Here is a 19,929-nt window from a genome sequence, read left to right as displayed (position 1 = left end):
TCAAGAGTTCAAGATGAAATAAAAAACTGCTTGGTAAGAAAAATCTAACTATAAATAAATAATTGGCAGATATATTCGTTCTTTTCTTTAAAAAAGCTAAAATGTATATGGTATAACATTCCTAAAAAATATATGGATGCACAATATATAGAGTACATTATATACTATACTGTATGTGAATATGGACTGAGTCCGGTCCCTTATAATTGGTTTGTCAATACTTTAAAACTAATCGGATAAAGCAAACCTGGCACTAAATTGAATTCAACTGGAAGAGACACTGTGAGGAAGAGATGGATGATTGGCATCGCTTTTGCCCAAAGCTCATTTTGTGTGTATGACAGGCAGTCATGAGAGCTGTGCTTTATGTCTCCTGTCTTCAGCTCTCTCCTCGCTTCCCTCCTGACCTCCTCCTCCTCCTCTTCCTTCTTCTCTTCCTCCCTTTTCTCATTTCCCGGCGCCACCTATTCAAAATCTGCAGCTTTTCAAATCAATACTAGAGAGAGAGAGAGAGAGAGAAAGATGGCGGGTGCTGATGCTGCAGGACCTCCATCACAGCTCTGCCACATTAATCTAATTACTTTGCTCAGTGTGTGTGTTGGAGAAAGAGTAAGCGAGAGTGGGGGAGAGGTTGATAGAGGAAGTAAGACTGAGAATTTTGGTTTGGTTTGTGATTGGTTGTAGTTTCATCCACTCGCCTCCTCCGTTTTTAACGAATCACCAGGTCATTATACTGAGATTCCTTGAATTGTTGCGTGTTGGTTTTGTTACTTCACATAGCTTTGTATTCGAACAAAGCTACCTTGCTATACTTGTGTCTGAACTCGTGGGTGCTAATTCTCCACTGTCAGGGCTGATAGCGGTTAGTGTGGGAAAGTCACGCCTGTAAAACCTTCATGTGGCTTTCGTATAACGTGCTTCCTATAAAAGCATCTGTTTAAAGGCAGTCTGAGCAGGGCCATGCACTGGTTTTTCTTTTCGCATGCATTTTAACAATTTTGCTCACTAATTGAGTGCATAGAGATGCCAAGACACTCAAATGTACAACATAACTGATGCACCCATATATACAACGGAACGGATTGCACTAAACTACTGGATGGAAATACACCAAATCACTCTTTCACCTGTGAGCATGCATGCTCAGGGGCTCGTCATTATAAAAATTTCCTATATATAGGTATTTCTCGACTTACGAACGACTTACATTTCAGGACAATGTTTGTAAGTCTGATTTGTTCCTAAGTCCAACAAAGTGAGTCTTATACGTCTTTGACACAAATATACAACTTGAAGCATTCCGACCCACTTGAGTAAATCTGTCCCTTTTCCCACACTGCCATCATGTGGCCAAAAAGGAAAATAATGTAACAGTGTTGTCTCTGCGCCTTAAAATCGCAGAAGGAATCCAGGACACAGCGCTGTTTTCCACTGTATTGGACTGTATACTCTGTTTTGTTGAGGATTTTGCAAAATTAGGATTATTCACCATCGGTACAGCTTTACAGGACAACTTTTTTTCTATCATCGTGCTTCCGGACTGATTCTTTAAAACTAGTGATGAAGAATCATTTCTCCCACACCCCCACACGCACACACAAATACAATATGCTGGACATTTTAGACACATTTTACAGACTTACACACTGTATACATATTGCATATAATTGTACATATTGGTATCTGGTCCACTGCTGTGTATTTATTTTTATTATTTTTTTTACAATAAACATGAGCTACTTCTTTGATTGAACTGGAAGTAGAACCGCAGTCCGTTCGTATCTGTAAAAATACATAACTCGAATGTTCATAAGTCGGGGACTACTGTAAACTGTATTTTTTTCCCATGACTTTACCAAGTCTGAATTCTAGATTTCTACATTTTGTGATTTTTCCAGAATTTTTAAAACTGTTATAAACAGGCTACTTTAAGAGTAATTAAGAGTAAAAATAATTTTGATTTTGAAATACCTCAAGATACACTGTTACCGTTTTAACAAACCTTAATACTCCGTGAATCATTCTGGCAAGCTTAGAATAGAATACTGTACGAATAGCACCTCATACTCCGGATCAACTGAATTAATACCTTTTCTTTATTTGTGTAGCACTTTACACAAAAAGCAGCTTTACAAAAATTTAAATTTAGATTTAGATCTTCAATAAACAAGCAAAATGATAAAAAGAAAGGAAGAAAAAAAACTCTTTGAGAAAACATGAGGAACAAGGGAAATGGCAACCGATCCACTTCTGGCTGAGGATTATAAGTTATTACAGGGTTTCACATGTAATACTTCCTGCAGTAAGGGTGGATTAGCAAGACGTGAGCCAGCAAGTTTAAATTGCCTTTTCGGAATGCATTTTGTGTGTGTGTGTGTTTCCTTCTACGTAGTCCAGCGCGATCTAGATCCCCATTTATCCGACCATTCATCCATTTTCTGTACCGCTAATCCTGTGTAGGTTTGCGGAAGTCTTGGAGTCAATGCCACAGAACTTCAGACACAAGGCAAGGTTCCAACCCATCATAGGACACAAACACACACACACTTCCCAATTAAACACTTGAGGCACTCTATGATTTTGTTTAGGTTTCAAATTTTGCTAGCTAAACTGTCGACATGAGCCTAGCCACACGCTAGTTTAGTTTAGAAATCTCCTGTATAGCCATATTGTCTATAATTTGTACAGCTACATTTTTTTGTTTTGTTTTGTTTTTCTATATTTTTGTATTCTATTCCATAATTTATTTCTTACTGATAATCTTGATTTTAAGGTCACAAGCTAATTCGACTCACGGACAGTCCAGTCCAGTTGTCGTGCATCCAGCCCATTAAGGCATCATTAACTGCCACTTTACGCTATCAGTCTCTCGTGTTACGAGGCGAAGATGAGGACAGATAGCCAAAGAAAGACTGGCTCAGTTCTCCTTCCATCTAACTATCTCTCTATTTTCCCTGCTCCTCTCTCTCTCACTCATTCCACCTGATGCCTCCTGTCTTCTGAAGTCAGCCATTATTACAGGATTAGTGTGCGCCCTCGCTATGTCCTTTTCAAGCCTCGCTCTCTCTTTTACTTGTTCCTAAAAAGCCCAGAGACAAAAGCAAGGCTGTTAGTAGCTGCACCAGACAGCCTTTTGGTGAGTGTTTGATTTGGAACGAATCCCGTTGATCAAACACTTGCTAAAGGAAACGGTCGATCCGAGCAGCGGTCGGATTGCTGGCCGCGCTCTGAGGAAACACTCAGACAGCGCTGGGGCGGATTAGGGCCGAAGAGCGACGTGCTGATAAGCCTTCCGGAGCCTCAGCTCGGTTTAGCTCAACAATGGCTTTTATTTCTTTATCTGTTTATTTGGATACCTATTAAGAGCGGACGCTAATAAGCGCTCGCTTAACCTGAGCCCATACAGAACGACAGTGTTCACTTCGTTTAGAGGGGAAAAGTCTCTGAGCACGATCCTGTAATACTGTGTGTGTTTCTGTGCTCGGTGGTGAGTTGGTTGCTTTATTGGGAGTGTGGTAAAAATAAATGCATATCACAAATCATTATACAGCACATAAATTGCATATGAAGCGTGTATTGGTGTGTTCTTACCAAGTCCAGGTCCAGGCTGGTGCGTATCCACTCTTTAGCCTCTTTATAATCCTCTGTTAAACCCATGATGTACAGTGTATCCAGAGAATCCACAATGGTGGCCCCCCGTAGACCCCCTGCCAACACACACACACACACACACAATTGTATTAATTTACCTTGCAGGATGATTTTTAGTACACATTAAACAATAATCCACTACTAGTGGTGGTGGTACAGTATATAAAGTTAAGATTTCAAAGAAGGCTCCCCAACCTAAACCTCAAATGAAATCCACTTCTCTAATTAACGTGAATCGCGCAGCTTTAGCACCATCACAGGGATCTTAATCCGCACTTAAGTGCCAATAAAGAATCAAAATAAAAGCGGCGTGCTGAAATGAGCGCGTGAGCGGGTCCCCTCTCTCCTTTAAGAAGCACTTCATTTAGGGTTATTAAATTCTTTTTCCAACTTTAATGAGACATGTACAGAGCTTTTTTTTTTTTTTTTTTTTACCTAATTTGCCAAAACCTCAAATGAGTACATGGCGAAGAGGGGAGGAAGAGAAGTGTTCCTGCTGTATTTGGGTGAAAAAATATGCAGCACCGTCTTCCTGCGCGCACACAACATCAACAGTGCGGTTATTGCGTTAGGGAGAATAAATTGGCCGCCGTGGTAAGAGCTAATGAAAAGAATATCATTAAGTGAGATGGAAGACCTCGCAAAAGCGTGAAAAATCTCAAACACAAATGTAATAGATGGGACAACAGGGAGAGGAGTGCACTCAGACGCTTTGCTTGTTTCGCGCTCGGTCCACGACGTTAAACGTAACTATAAATCGACAAAATGTATGATGTGTCGTGTTTTAATTAGTTTTAAAAAAAGCAAACATGCTGTTATAAGAGCACGACAAGATGCTGCACGGCGCCTCATGACTGATTCATTTCCCACAATAGGTTGGTTAAGATGTTGGATGACTGATCGAAAGGTTCCAGGTTCAAATCCCAGCACTATCCCACCAAGTCGCCACCGTTGGGCCCTTAAACAAGGCACCTAACCCTCAACTGCTCGGATATAAAATGAAACTAAAAAGTCACATCTGCCAAATGCTTACATTTTCAATTCTATCATTATTTACTTTTATTTGAAATTGAATTCATGTATTTTTTTTTCTTTTATCTTGCAATATTGGATTGCACATGAACCATTATCTATTCTTCTGCAGTCAAGCAAATTTTTTTAGTTTTTAGTAACTTCTTGTTAAATATGGATATCTGTCATAGCACGAGTTAACATTCCCTGGATAGCTTCACCGAACGAATGAACGGGTAAGGAAAAGAATGAAAGACTGAACAAATACTGTAAATGAATGAATGAATGAAAAGGACAAGTAATAATAACATTAAGTCAATTATACTCAATCTAAAGCTGCTTTATTAAACAGAGAATGCTTATTTCATAGAAAAGGACAAAAAAGGCTGACAAGAAAGTAAAGTTTTGAATATATTGCAGATGGAATATATTGGTTTATTGAAATATATTGGAGAAAATATTAGACTCAGTGTAGACTGGGATATTGGACTATATTGGAGCGTAAACTGGATATTGCTACATTGCAATATATTGGAGGCAATATTTGAAACGGTGTGTATTGGTAAATTGAAAAACGCTGAAAACAGCACCGGACACTTTTTATATTGGTATACCTGGATATATTGGAGAATCAGATCTGTCTCTTGTGGTGCAGCATCCACCTCCTCCTATTCTTAACACCGCCTTTTTACCCACAAAACTTATCACTGTCATGCATTTAATTTATCCATGGCAAATCTCTCAAGCGGACCCGGTTGGAGCCCCAACACTGCCGGGTTGCCAAGGATGGACCCCCTTGAGGAAGATCCTTCACCCCAAGGGCTCAGATTACAGTCGGTCGTCAAGCTGGCAACCTGACCCTGTATATAACTGCCACAAAACAACAGCAGATGTATATCCATTGACCGATGTGCCAGGCGGCTTGTCGATGGAACCATCTATCCAGCCATCAATCAATTCATCTATCCAAGGGCATTACCACAGAGCTGGTCCCCTCTTTGGTGCGATGACAGCTTCCACTTTTCTTGGAAGGCTTTCCACTTTCCTGTTGCTGTCGGGGTGTGTGGCTGTTTAACCCCAAGGCTATTAATGTGCTTGTGTAAATATGTCACATAAGAAGGCCTGGAAGCCACACTACATATCTGAACAATTTTTTACACCTGCAAAAAAAAAAAAAAAAAAAAAGCCTTTACTCATGTGACTTTAATGTCACATGATATGATGTACACTTCTACTTTCAATAGAAATCCAGACAGCGGTACAATATACAGTAAGTTTACCCTAGGTTCAGTTTACTTCTGCATCACCAAACACTATCTTCTGGATGATACCCTTAGTTACGGTATTTAGTGGTGTGTAAGTAAATCTTCACTTTGAATCTTTTTGAGTTTCCCTCTAGCCCTCATCACATATTGTACAGTATATTGACATAGTCTCAAAAGGATCTGCGTCAAGCAAAGGAAACAACTAAAAAGAATGCTTTAAATGACCAGATTTGGGTTAGGAATTGCCCAACACTTTATTAAAACCACCTCGGGGTCTGTGTGCATAGAGTTTGCATGTTTTCCCTGTGCTTGGTGGGTTTCCTCCCACAGTGCAAAGACATGCAGATTAAGGTTCCCAATTTGCCCATAGCGTGTACAGTACAGTATGTGTGCCCTGAGATCGATTGGCACCTCATCCGGGGTGCACTCCGCCTCATGCCTCAAGTCTCCTTGGATAGGGCCTAGGATGATGGCAGTTACTTAAAGGGTAGGGTTTCCAGCTTGATGCCTGGTTAGAGAGAGTAATCAGAATAAAAGACTTCAATTTGATAGGGAGCATAACGATTGGAGGTCTGATGGTTCCAGATTGACCCTATGGGTAAGTCAGGGTAAGAAAGGAAGCACATGGATGAGATGCACTCATCATGCATAGTGGTCACTGTACAAGCCTCTGGAGGCAGTGTTATGATCTGGGGTTGCTTCTCTTGGTCAGGTCTAGGCTCAGCAACATTATGTGGCAACAAAATGAAGTCAGCTGATGACCTGAATGTACTGAATGACCAGATTATCACATGCATTGAGTTGCGTCTCATTGAGTCTCATGGCACAGCAATATTCCAGGACTCAAATTATGAAAGAGCGGTTCTGAGGGCATGAGGAATCATTTCACGCCAGAATCGGTCACCATATTGTGTTTCATGATTAAAGTACAGAAGTACAAAAGCTAATAATGAAGTATGTATGTATTGCTTATTTGGAATAGATGAATTGCAGACTATGCAGTATATTGGCAATATAATTATACTGAAGATTGTATAAAGTCACTGTAGCATTTAAGTTACAAGGTATCTGGAACTGTGGTTTTTATTTATATTCCTTATTAAACATTTGCTGTTTTTTTTTTCTTATTTGGATAATTAAAAAAAATGAAGTCGTGCACCATGACCTTGGTAGATAGATCCCATTTATTCCTTTTATTCACTTTTATCTATAAAGACTAACAATGGAGTTAGGATACACTCCTAGTGTATAACTATCCATCCATTTCCCAGGAGCCATTCCTCAGGAGACTTAGAGTAGCTTGCTGGTATTTGAACTTACAATCTTCCAGGCACTAGAAGATAACCATAGGAGCTCAAGCATAATAGGAATGAAACACTGCACCATTTCACAAGACCCTACATCTACACGCTCCTGCATTGTGGTGCAATTTTTGTGCAACGTGCTTTACTCCAGGTTTTCAAGCAAACTGCGGTTAGAGGGGTCAGATCACAGCAGTGCACCTGGATGATTACGGCAAACGAAATAGGAAGTAAGAAAGTCTGTAATATTAACGCGAACATGAAGCAGCAGTGGGCTGACTACAGGAGATCAGTACAATGTGTTCTGGGATAAAAGATAAAACTACTTTTGATTGTCTTTTTGTGTAGATCTGCTGTTTCTCTTTTCTGTCCTTTCTTTTAGTTATCTTTAGTTTCTTTCGCTCCTTTTGATTTTTTTCGCCATTTTTACCATCTCACACTGATTACACGAGACGATCCCCTTTTTGATGCTTACATTCCTTGCGTTATTTGAAAAAATACACTTTGACAAACATGATTATTTTTCACTGGTAATAAAAGTTGGATAATGAGATTTGCATCTTGGTCTCTTTTTTATTTTAAGCCAATAGCACATCATTCGTCATGAAGGTTTCCATGGTCTTAAGTGATTGTAGAGATCTTCAAGATTGTAGAGGTCTACAAGCATCGTAGAGATTGGAGAGGTGGTACTGTATGGTTCCTGTAGCTTGTACGTAATACAACTGGGCGCTTGAGCAAAAGCAGTGGTCGCTCATTGGTTTTGGATTTTACCTTGTGATCTTATAATGTGCTGTGCCCTTGAGGAAGGCCCTTAGTTGCTTTAGATGAAGATCAATCAGGAACACTTAGGCATGGCCTGGTCATAACTATGATGAAGTGTTGTTTAAAGCTTCAAGCTGCTGATCAGCAGGTTGTGAATTCAAGGCTGTCATGGTTAGGTCCTTGAGCAAGATGCTTAACCCTCAACCCTCAGCTCCCTTGTATCCAGTCTCACTTGTAAGTCACTTTAGAAAAATCATCAGCCAAATGAGCACTGGATCTCAACCGCTGACCCAATTTGCCCCAGACTGGATCAATCCAAATCAGGTTTGAATGGTCAGGTGAGAGTGTAGGTCAGGAGTCAGTGTCCGTACCAATCCCAGACCATTTTCTCACAGCTCTTTAAATTATAAATGATAAAACTCACATTGGCAGAGACACCGAAACCTTCAATTTTTACATGCAGATAGCCTTCTCTGAACATTACCCACACCGGGGACTAAAAAAAGACAGATTAGCATTTGCATTTTTTATGCTTTGTGAGCAAAGATAGGTGATTTGCAATTAAAATGATGGGGGTAGAGGAGACTGAGTGAAAATAAAAAGGCAGTTAACGTAGCTTGTTTCTGTTGCAGGTATGCTGTGCTTTGGAGCGTGGCTGATAGAAATCAAAGCAGACCCGCTCGTGATGGATGGACTGGGAGAATTGAAGAAGCAGATCAATCCATCAGCTGCCACTGCCAGGGTTTTGGATCATTCTTATTCCTTATAGTCATTGCTTACTCACACAGGACCCCTAACTCATGCCTTAACACTGTCTCAGACCTCTAAACACCAGTCCCGAACACCAGCTTAGGCTCCAAACACCGGCAGACGATACAGATGGAACATCCTGACTCTAGTCCACATTGTGTTTTACTTGTGCAAATGTTGAATCGCCCCAATTGGGAACTGAGAAGTCTCAATTCTTGGTAACATAAAAAGGTTTAGTTGAGGTTTAGACTAACACAAACCTCTAATACAGGGCTACTTACAGGCACAGGTAATTAATACCTGGCCAAACACACACTCAGCCCCAAATACTGCACAGGCCCAAACACAGGCCCAAAATACAAGTCCAGATACACACTTGGCCCCAAACACACACTCCAAACACACTCCAGCCATAAATAAACACCCAAACACCCACTCAGGCCTTACTACAGGACCGAACACATAATTAGGCCCTAAATATGGGCCCACTCACATACTCAGGCCCAAACACACACAGGTCTCAAATAAAGACCCAAACACACATCCAGTCCACAGATACAGTACAGGCCCAAACACATAATCTGTCCTTAAACCAGACCCAAACACACACTTAGTCCTCCAATAAAGGCCCACACAAACCCAAAGAAACACTCTCTTAGATCCCTATAAAAAGGTGCAGCCCAAACCAACATGCAGACCGGTCACAACATCCCGGGCCCGAACACAGAGTTAGGATAAGAACCTACTGTCTATTTTTAATTGTAAATACTGTATGTGCGTGGGAAATGGGAAAATTAAATGCTTGTTGAAGTAGTTTGCATGAGTTGTGGTGTGCCAACTCGATTAGCAATAGCCAACTGCGAATCACCCACTCAGGAACAACTTGAAGTTAAGCAGCTGGCACTGTGGCATCAACTGGGATTGAGCAAATGATCAGCAGACTGGTGCTTCCTTAATCATCCAAAAGGGAAGAGAGGCTTCAACGAGGAAAAATCACAATGGAGAGAACAATATAAACGTCACTAAGGCACAAGAGCCGCGCGCGTGATTTCCATTTGAGAGCTGAATGTAGTGCTGTATCGAATGCCAGGTGTGTTCCAATTATACACTTGATGAACATTTCAATCAGTAGTTTTCAGTACAGACACTTTGGTGAAGTGTCCCAAATGGTTGGTTAATAAGTTGGTTGGCCACATTAGAACATGCGATATCTGCAAGATCAAAATAGCGTAATATAAACTTAAAACATATAAGTTTAAGAAATAAAAGTTTAATTTCCCTCATAGCAAGTGGATCTTTCTTTTATCGTACATGACACAATTCAAGGAAAGATGCTGTTCACATCCACAGTAATGTGCCCCGTATCCAGAACTACAGTAGGAGTGACACATGCTCCAAGGTGTGAGTGTGTTTGTGTGTATAGCTGATAATGACATACGGAACCAGGAGTTCATAAATCAGGCCTGCCAACACGGCTCTACAGCTCGGGCGCTTTTCATTAGGAGGCATGAATGTAGATCATTGGTGTTATGCCATTCCATCAGACCCTCGCTCACACTTACTCGTGTACACGCACAGTCATCCTGACAATTAATTCAAGGGTAACATCTTAGTTAGGCTGAGCCGATGCAGAATAAAAACATAATGTTCGTTATGGTATTTGCTTCATTCAGTGCTGCTATTAAATATAAGTTAGGCCTGTCTTTTAGTTATAGCTTAAAATATTAGCGTATTTGTGGTTGTCCTGGTAACCGTAAACGAAAGAAGAGCAGCGTACGGTGATTAGTTTTTTGTTTTGGTTTGTTTTTTTGTGGTCTGAGGGTGTACCTAGTGCCGAAACAACTCACAGAAGAGCATAAACAGATGCGTTCGGATATCTGCAAACTAAATGTTGGAGACATACTCTGAGGAAGGAATTCTTGATAATGAGACATGAATTCATCACTACAGGCCTGAGAGTAAACGGCAGAGTTTGGAACGGAAACATCCTCCATCACAGACCGAGAAAAAGTTTAAAAGTCAACCATCAGCTGGAAAATCAATCCTTACAGTTTTCTGGGACTCTCAAAGGCCAGTATTGGAACCTTATCAGGAAAAAAAGATTTTAACAATCAACAGTGCTCGTTACAGTGAGATGCTTATTCTGCAAAAAAGTCATTCTGAGGTGTTAAAGCATCCTTCCTATAGTCCTGGGCCCGTATTCACAAAGCTTCTTAAGCCTAAAAGTTGCTCCTAGTGACGAAATTCTAGAACTAAGTTGCTCTAAGAAGTTTTCCAAATTACTTTTAGTCGAAGACTCCCAGCTATGTGAATACAGGCCCTGGGTCTGTAATCAAAAAGCTTCTTAAGCCTAAAAGCTGCTCCTAGTGATGAAATTCTAAAAAATGTCTTAGAATTCTGGCATTTTCTTAGAATTTCCTCTTAAATTTAGGACTAAATCTTAGTAAAGATAAAAATAATTCATGAAACATCTTAGCCCTAAAAACAGCTCCTAAGGTAAAAATTGTTAAGAGTAGAGAGGAGGACTTTTAAGAGGCTTAAGAGTTTCTATAGCAGAGGACAAAATGGTGGAAAAGAAGCAATATTCCCCAAATACTGAACGTAAAAGCTAAAAGTAAACACCGCTCTTCTGTCCAATTTGGTTTTCTTCTTGTTTTACTTCCTTATATTTCTCCTGGATTGTTGGTTCTTAACCTAAACAGACGGTCCTGCAATCGTGTAAACTGGTAAAAGCTGAGCCATTTTGCTCCATCAACCTGAAATAGAAGTAATAAAATCAGAACGGTAAATAAATGTGAGAACTTAAATAAACTGTAGTAACACCTGAGTGGAAATTTGGTGCTTCAAAAATAGACACATTTCAACATTTGGCTGTTTAATTGACTTTAACCTATAACAGAAACTTTGCATAAAGTAGCCTGTAGTCATGATTATACAACTTCTACTATTAATTCTATTATCATTTATTCTATTTTTACCAAGAAACATTTTAGGACCTTTACAGATTTTTTATTAACCAATCACAGTCCTTGAATTGCTGAGTCATCCCTAGCAACGGGGTCGACCACACCTCCTCACTAAGATTAAGGTTTTTGTACTTTTCTTACTTAAAGACAAAAATCACTTATTGGCTAAAAAATTATTTATTTGTCTTTTCTCAAAATTAATGAAAAATATATTCTACAGGCAAAGTGTGGATAATTTCTGACTCACCCTTGACTCGAGACCTAATCATGTTGTAAGTTTTTTTTTTATGCAGCATTAAATCACCTATATATGCTTACGTGACGCCGCATCCTACCGGAGATTAAATGATTAAAACTACAGATCGGATTCCTATTTCTAACGCTGTCAAAAGCCAGGCGTTACTAACCAGCTTGACAAATTGACCCGCAAAACATCAAACTGCCTCTAATCAGGCTCGACACTGATCCCGTGGCCTTAATTACTGTGACACTTTCTCACATGGGGTTTTAATTGAAGAGAGCAGAAAGCCACTGGTGACCCGAGCGAACCCTGTTCCCTCAGATTAAAGTGACAGCATCCAATCCAACACTGACAAAGCATTACTACAGCAACAGAGGATAAAAATAACAATGAAAGGAACAAACAAAACTCAGGAGAAAAGATCAGGCGTTAGTGAGAGCCCTGGGTAACAGTGGGTTTACTTTCGGGGCTTTGAGAAGGTGTAAAATCAGCTCTCAGAGAGACTAAATCAGAAAGAGGATCGGGAGTACTACTGTACTGTAGTAGGTTAAAAGAACAAGAAATGGCTAAATACGAAAGATGCATTAAAGGTCCTGTTTATTACTAGTTCTTTACCAAAAAACAAACCCAAAACACCCACTCCGAACCCAAATACAAATACAAACACACATTCTGAACCCAGATACAAACCTAAACACACAGACTCAAACCCAAAATACAGACCCCTAACACAAACCTAAACAAACACATAATGCCGACATACAGGTCTATGTCTGAGCACATACTCAAGCCCCTAATACAGGCTCAGGCACCCTCTCAGAGCCCTAACACAGACCCAAACAGACCCAAACACTCTCGCAGGTACCTATAACAGGCCCAAAAACAGAACTACACTTTACAGCCGAACCAACAAACAGACCCGTATGATGGGCCCAAACATAGAGATCCTAATATAGGCTATGCCAAAGAGCAACTGGGGGGGGTTATACTGTATGAGGTCACATTAGGGAGAAAAAAATCTAATTTTTTTTGTTTACCTTTATTTAACCAGGCAAGACAGATTAAGAACAGGTTTCTCATTTACACCTGTAGCCTGGCTAATTGTCTTATTTAAACCCTGACAAATGCAAAAGATTTAATCAAAACGCAGGCTTTTTTGGTTTGTTTGTTTGTTTGTTTGTTTGTTTGTGCATGAACACTGGAGACCCGTCAAAATGTTTAAAAATGACTAAAACAAATTTTGCATAATAATAGGACATCTTTAAGTATGGAATAAAACACACGGCTGCATGCAGTTACAGGAAAATAATCAATGACACAATGGTGTTTTGCAGCCTAGTGTGAAGTGAAGTTACTGTTACCACCATAAAGTTGATTATTTTCCTATTTCCTAGTTGATTTTAGCGTATCCTACTTATACTACAGCAATTTATCTGTGATTCCATGTAATTCAGGCTCAAACTAAAATTCTTTGAAACATTTATAGTTACTGTTGTGGAACATTCATCAAACAAGTTCCACTTTGCTGTTCCTTCACTGTCTCTTCTTTCATTCTGCTCTACTGAAGGCAGTAAGATGACTGAAAGCTCAAGTGTATTAAAATAAACCAGCGATGTGACCTGCTGTACAGTCAGAGCTACTATCAGAGCTGCGAATATAAAAAAAAAAAAACTAATCAACTAATCTGACCAATCAGATCCGAGGGTTTAACACCACTGTTGTTTTTAAATCAGATGTGTGGAATATTTAATAAGTGTTTCATCATCCTCTCAAGTCATACCGGTGAGTCATATTCTTGCATTTTTTTTTATTAAAAAGAACAGGTTTTTTTTATTATATTGAAACTGGGAAATGCATTGCATTTCTTGGGACTGAACATTTTTGCTGGTAAACAACAGCTGGGCCGAGGAGAAAATCTATTTTGGATGATTTTATTTTCTCTTTTCATGGAGAAAAAAAAAAGTAGAGCTCTAGAGACAATTGAAATATTTACATCTTGTATTTGGAGAATTCAAAGCTACATCCACTAGGGGGCGAGACGGGGCCAAGACATAGCACAGGAATTAAAAAATTATTAAGACTTAAAGATACATTACGTTATTATTATTATAATTTATTTGATAATTTTTTTAACCTCCTCACTGATCCACCGATTTCTGTCGTCTTTTGCTTTCTACAAAACTTCACCCTTTCAAATAACCCTCCTCCCTTAATCAGGCTAGGGGAGTAGACACACAACACACTCAGACACTCATCCGCACACTTTGGACTATTTGGAATTAGCCTTATCTGCATGTCTTTGGACGATGAGAAGAAACCAGAGGGAACCCAACATGCACAGGGTGAGACTTGATGTGGGACTCGAACCCTCGACCCTGGAGGTGTTAAATCCTGTTGCGCTTTCAACACTAGTGAAATCAATTTGATGTATGTTAAGACATTCAACTGCTTGAGAGCCGGGTTACAACTTATTAAAATTGAAGTACTGCACCATAATGCATCTATAAGCTGCCATAATCCTGTAAATTTTAATGTGCTGGAGTTGTTTTAAGACAAAGCTTAATCTTTATCCAATTTACTTTTTTGATTTCTGATTCACTCCCCGATTACCGAACAGAGAGCGTATTTGGCTGACGACGAAAAATAAACAATTAAGCGTGAACAAAGTGTAAGATACTCAACTTTACAAAAGTGTATTTCTTTGCTAGACTGAAAGTTTTGCTGTACAGAAAGACAGGCAGACACATATAGTACATGGGCTTAAACCTAAAAAATAATAATATCACTGATTACATTAAATCTGATCAGCTTATTTTTAGCTTTAACCTTTTAACTATTGCTATTCTTTTCCCACCCCAGTGCATCATCGCACTATATATATATATATATATATATATATATATATATAGTTATATATATATATATGTATATATATATATATATATATAGTTCTATATATATATATATATATATACTGTACATTATAAATAAATTAAAAAGATTACATTTAGGTATAAAGTTTACTTAAATTCCTGTAAAATATTCCTGGTTAAGTGCTCATATTGCAAGTAATTGCAATGGCTTAATTGCAAAGAATTTCCCATTTCGAATTGGCCCGTAACCTTGTTACATTTGGAAATGGCTACCTTAGGGTATTGTTTTCCACATCTAGTTACAGCGTTCCTTTGGGATTAATAAAGTACTCTGTCTGTCTATTTCCTTCTTCTTTCAGCCCCTCCCATTAGGGGTCGCCACAGTAGGCCATCCAATCAACATATCTGATTTTTTTGGCAGAGATACTCCCACTGTACTGACAGAGCACATAAGTCTTCTGCATCTCCTGACTTGAAAAATCTATTGTGAAACACTAACATTTTGCATCGTGTTAGAACGAAACACTCAAACTTAGGCATGTATTAATGTTCTGTCAACCTGATTAATGTTGATTGATTTCATGCCAACTGTTCTGCAAAGTCCAGCTGCTGTAACATGCCATAGAGATCCCTAGGTGTGGTGATAGCGGGCAAGCCTTGTTAGGTTCTCTTCAAAACATCTCTCGTGGTTTTGGTTCTTCTTGTGGTTTAAGGCTGTTCCTGATGTTGTGCCGTGTGACGGTCGATCAACATTGTGAACAGTTGTTCATTTTTAAAGCACCATAAACGTATTACAAATGTTATGCGATATAACTGCGATGCTTTAGTAGGTTATAGAAAATGACCAGGGTTTGATTTTCTATAAGAATTTAAGGATTCAATATCAATTTCTTTTAACATTGTTTTGGTTTTTTCTTACTTGGAGAAAGATTTTACAAATTATGGTATAAGCTATAATAAAAATATACTATATATATATATATATATATATATATTAAAATATTTAGATGTTTTACGCCTCTGTTTCTTGATTAGAGAAAATCTATAATGTTCAGTAGGTTTTTAATTAAAACATTAGAACAAATAACTTACAATTCACAGTATGGGTTGTACTTTAGTACTGTAAAATGAGACTGATTACAAGTTTGAATTGTAAAAGTTATCGCACAAAGAATTTTTTGCAATAACCTTTACACTGCCTTTACAGTGTATTTACACTGACTGCGAAAAAAAAAAAAGTCACTGTATTTAAGAAGAGTTCAAATATTGGCCCGCATCAAGCAAAAAAAAACAACTAAGGATGTTTAAAATTACTGGAATCGAGTAAAGAAATGTGCAAAACATTATTAAAAACCTGTTGAACTGTAAACAAAGAAATGTGAAATATAACGATCAGAGATCACTTAAACTCGTGAAGTCGCATTGTAAAAAAAAAAAAAACATCTACACCAGGAATCAGAACTATGTTTAATAGTGAAACACACACACACACATAACGTGATAATTATGTGGCCAGAAGAAAACCACTGAGACCCAATCAGACTCAAGTTACTAGGGACTTTAATGGAAAAAGGTCATGTGGTCTACCTGAGTGATGGGCGTGTCAGGGTCAGAAGAGATGTGCATGAAGAGATGCCCACATCATGCATAGTTCTTTATAGCTTTTCTTGAGGCACTGGCTTATTCCCGAACACAAATAGTGAAAGAGTGGTTCTGGGAGCTTAAGGAATCATTTTCTCATGAAAACTACGTGTGAAATTCCACCGTGTACTGTAATCAAAGCTACAGGTGGTTGAAATAGATATGAAAATATGACATTTCCTGGCCGTAATTAAATATTACCAGACATTTTATTGTTGCTTTCATGAATTCAGATTGGATTGTACTGTAGTACCACCTCAAAATTGTACGGAGCGCCTAAAGGGACATAAGGGGAAAAAAATCTGGAAAAAAAAAATGAAGGGGGAAAAAAAAAACGGGACCATGTGACTTATATTTCAATATATCAATCTTACAGCAGCCAAATACGGAAAGGGCAAGCTCTAAACTGAATGTTTTTATATTTTAGGCCAGGCTAAATGTAAAACTCTTCTTCTTCCTTCTTTTATTTTTTAGCGGTTGGCGACCAGCTTTTAGGTGCATTACTGACACTCACTGGACTGGATCAGTAACGCTCCCCTTCCCGGTCATGGATCAAGTTTCTCATTACTGCCACCTGCTGAACTAAACTGGTAACACTCAGAGTTAAGTTTTGCGAGATCTCGCAAATTATTTGCGAGATCTCGCAAAACTTGACTTGGGTCCCCCAAATTTCTCCCCCCAAACTTTTTTTTTTCTTACTCAGTTTTCCATGTCCTCTTTCGGGTGTCCGTAAAAAGTGTCTGCTATACCTTACAAGCCGGTCATTTACTGGAAATGTTTTACAGTCCAAAAATGATGATATACATGACAGCCATCTCGCACTCATTTGTTACATCTACATCAAACAGGTTTTTTTTTATGCAACAAAAAGGTCCATATTGGACCATTTTCCCTGGTGGTAGAAATGTGTGTGGGTTCATCATTAAAGCACAAGGAACGAACTGAGCAGACAAAGCAAATGGAGTCCTGTGCCTCTCTTTGTGTGTGTGTGTTTTTTTCCCCCTTGCACTCCCAGCCTGATCTGAGCCCAATCAAAGAGGAAGAGAGTCATGGTGAGAGACAGCAGGAGGCCACTGATTGCTGAGCTTCTCTCCGGTGTTACGATAATGACACACGCTAGTCCGGAAAGCAGTGAGCTTATGAAAGCTCCGTGATTTAATGGTTTATGTGTCAGGTGCAAAAGAGAGAGAGAGAGAAAGAGAGAAAAAGAGAGAAGAGACAGAGCTGCAAATGCAGCCTGTTGTAATGAAGATGTCGCATTGCATTCAGTACCACAGCAGCGACATCTTCATTACAGCAAGCCAAAATTTGCCACATTGCACCCTCAGAAACACATGCACCCTCTCTCTCGCTCTCTCTCCTGCACACGCTTGCCTAAATGAGGGTGCAGAGCTGTCTCTGGCAGCCACTCAGCGTAATTAGTGTTTTGATGCGGTGCGTTTTACTCTAGTGCATATTGCTTTTAATTGCTCCCTTCCTCTCCATCTTTAAGCACCCTCATGCTATTCTGATTCTAATCCACGTTAATGTCAAGCCCAGAGACAGCCACACGCACACACGCGCACACGCACACACACAACAGTCTGCACTTATGGAAATGTTCCTTAATGAGCATGTGGCTTTCAAAGCCGCTCGCTGGAGTGTTAATCGACTAAAAAGAGAACACTGTGTGGCGCAGTGTCTCTCACACACGCGTATACGCTCTCTCACACACCTGGGCCGCTGGCGATAAGACCGCGTCTACCCCTAATCAGTCAGACTCGACGGGCCTCGGTTGGCCGAGCCGGCCCGAAACAAACTTATTACCAAGACGGCCTCTTCCAACACCACAGCTGCTTCTGTCACGGCAACATCGTGATTATACACCAACGTTATTAGCCTTTTCCAGCCTGAGTGTTATCGGATCTCAAAAGTTTTCCCACAGGTGGCAGGAGAAGAAAAAAAAACTGGCACGGGGAAGAAAGCCTGGGACGTCTTTTGTGTCTTTAGGCAGAGGACTCGATCTGAAACACCTGTGTTATTCCTTTCATGGTAAAAAAAAAAAATAGTGTATATAAAAAGGTATATTTACAGCATTGAGTCAAGCTTCGACCAAGAGAAGAGGATGCAAAAAAAAGGATGTGTCCACGGCGGCAACAAAATTGTGCTTGTAATATTTAAAAAATGAAGCATTCCTTAAAGACCCGGTGTTTAAGGACAGCGATTAATACAATAAAATTCAATTAAAAGCAATTCACAATTATTTTTTTTTTCAATTAAATAAGCATTAGATAAGATTGGACTTTTTTCCATTTGGTTCGAATGTGTGTGTGTGTGTGTGTGTGTGTGTGTGTGTGTGTGTGTGTGTGTGTGTGTGTGTGTGTGTGTGTGTGTGTGTGTGTGTGTGTGTGTGTGTTATTTTAACCCCTGAGAATACATTCTGTTCACAAAGCTCTGCCGCAGGATCCGAAGTGGCTGATGTATAAAATGACTGGCAGGAAGCAAATCCAGAAACAAACAATCATTCTGGACCGGATGTCATTTATTCTAACGGGATTTCTCAATGCTTACACTTTTACTGAGGAACACACACATATAATATACGTGTATAAGTGCGAGTGTATCTGAGCACATGTACTCGCATTCTGTACTTTACATATCTGAATGTTGTTGTTTTTTTAACTGAAATAGTTTTATTAGACGGTACGAGGCGCGGTCATAAAATGCGTATCATCGAATCAAAAAACGTTAAACGTTTGCCCGAGTTATGCCCCCCGGAAATGAGTACATACATAAACATTTCTACTTGATTAAAAAACTTGCGGTATTCAGTAGTTCCGCGCGATGCCGCTAGAGGGTCAAAACCAAAATGGCGCAACCGGTGAAAAAAAAATATTGAAGTGCGCCTTCTTCATGACAACGCGCCAGCCCATTTATCTTACGAAATGGCAAAACTTGTGGACAACTTATGGTAGGAAATCCCGCCTCATTCCCCGTACTCCCCCGAACTCGCACCTGGTAACGTCTTCCTCTTCCATCACTTGAAGGAACCTTTTGATGACGACGAGGTGTAACTTTTCCTCAAGATCCAAAAGGAATGCTTCCTAAAAGACGCTCTCCAACGGCTCATCCGTCATTTGGAGAATTGTGTCGCCTTAGATGGACGATATGTAGAAAAGGACTGAGCTCATGATCGAATTCCGTTCTCATGATGTAATTTTTTCTTAGCAATAATAACAATTTTATGACCGCCCCTCATACTTTTTACTTTCACTCCGCGCTCTGACGTACAGCAAATAAATGTACTTTCACTTAACGACATTCCTGCATGGTGTTGCGTTACATAACCGCTGTGGTGGTTATTATTCCAAGAGGGACTATTATGTGTGAATGACTTTGTTTCAAGAGGCGAGAGTGAAAAGGCACATGAGCTAATACAACCCCTGTACTGTTGATACTTGAGTAAATTTGAGGGTAAGTCCTTCATTA

At 39.5% G+C, this 19,929-nt stretch overlaps 1 protein-coding gene across 1 annotated transcript in view; it reads right to left on the bottom strand.

Moving 5' to 3' along the window:
- Window positions 1–19,929, bottom strand: part of LOC128514052 (mannosyl-oligosaccharide 1,2-alpha-mannosidase IA) — a 242,873-nt gene that overhangs the window by 83,110 nt on the left and 139,834 nt on the right. Inside the window, exon 3 of the mRNA XM_053487698.1 lies at window positions 3,592–3,707. Within this exon, the coding sequence (XP_053343673.1) occupies window positions 3,592–3,707 (116 nt within the window). The remainder of the gene's footprint in view (window positions 1–3,591; window positions 3,708–19,929) is intronic.

Source organism: Clarias gariepinus, chromosome 26, assembly GCF_024256425.1.
Source record: "Clarias gariepinus isolate MV-2021 ecotype Netherlands chromosome 26, CGAR_prim_01v2, whole genome shotgun sequence".
Lineage (NCBI taxonomy): Eukaryota > Metazoa > Chordata > Actinopteri > Siluriformes > Clariidae > Clarias > Clarias gariepinus.
This window is presented reverse-complemented; position numbering and strand designations above follow the sequence as displayed.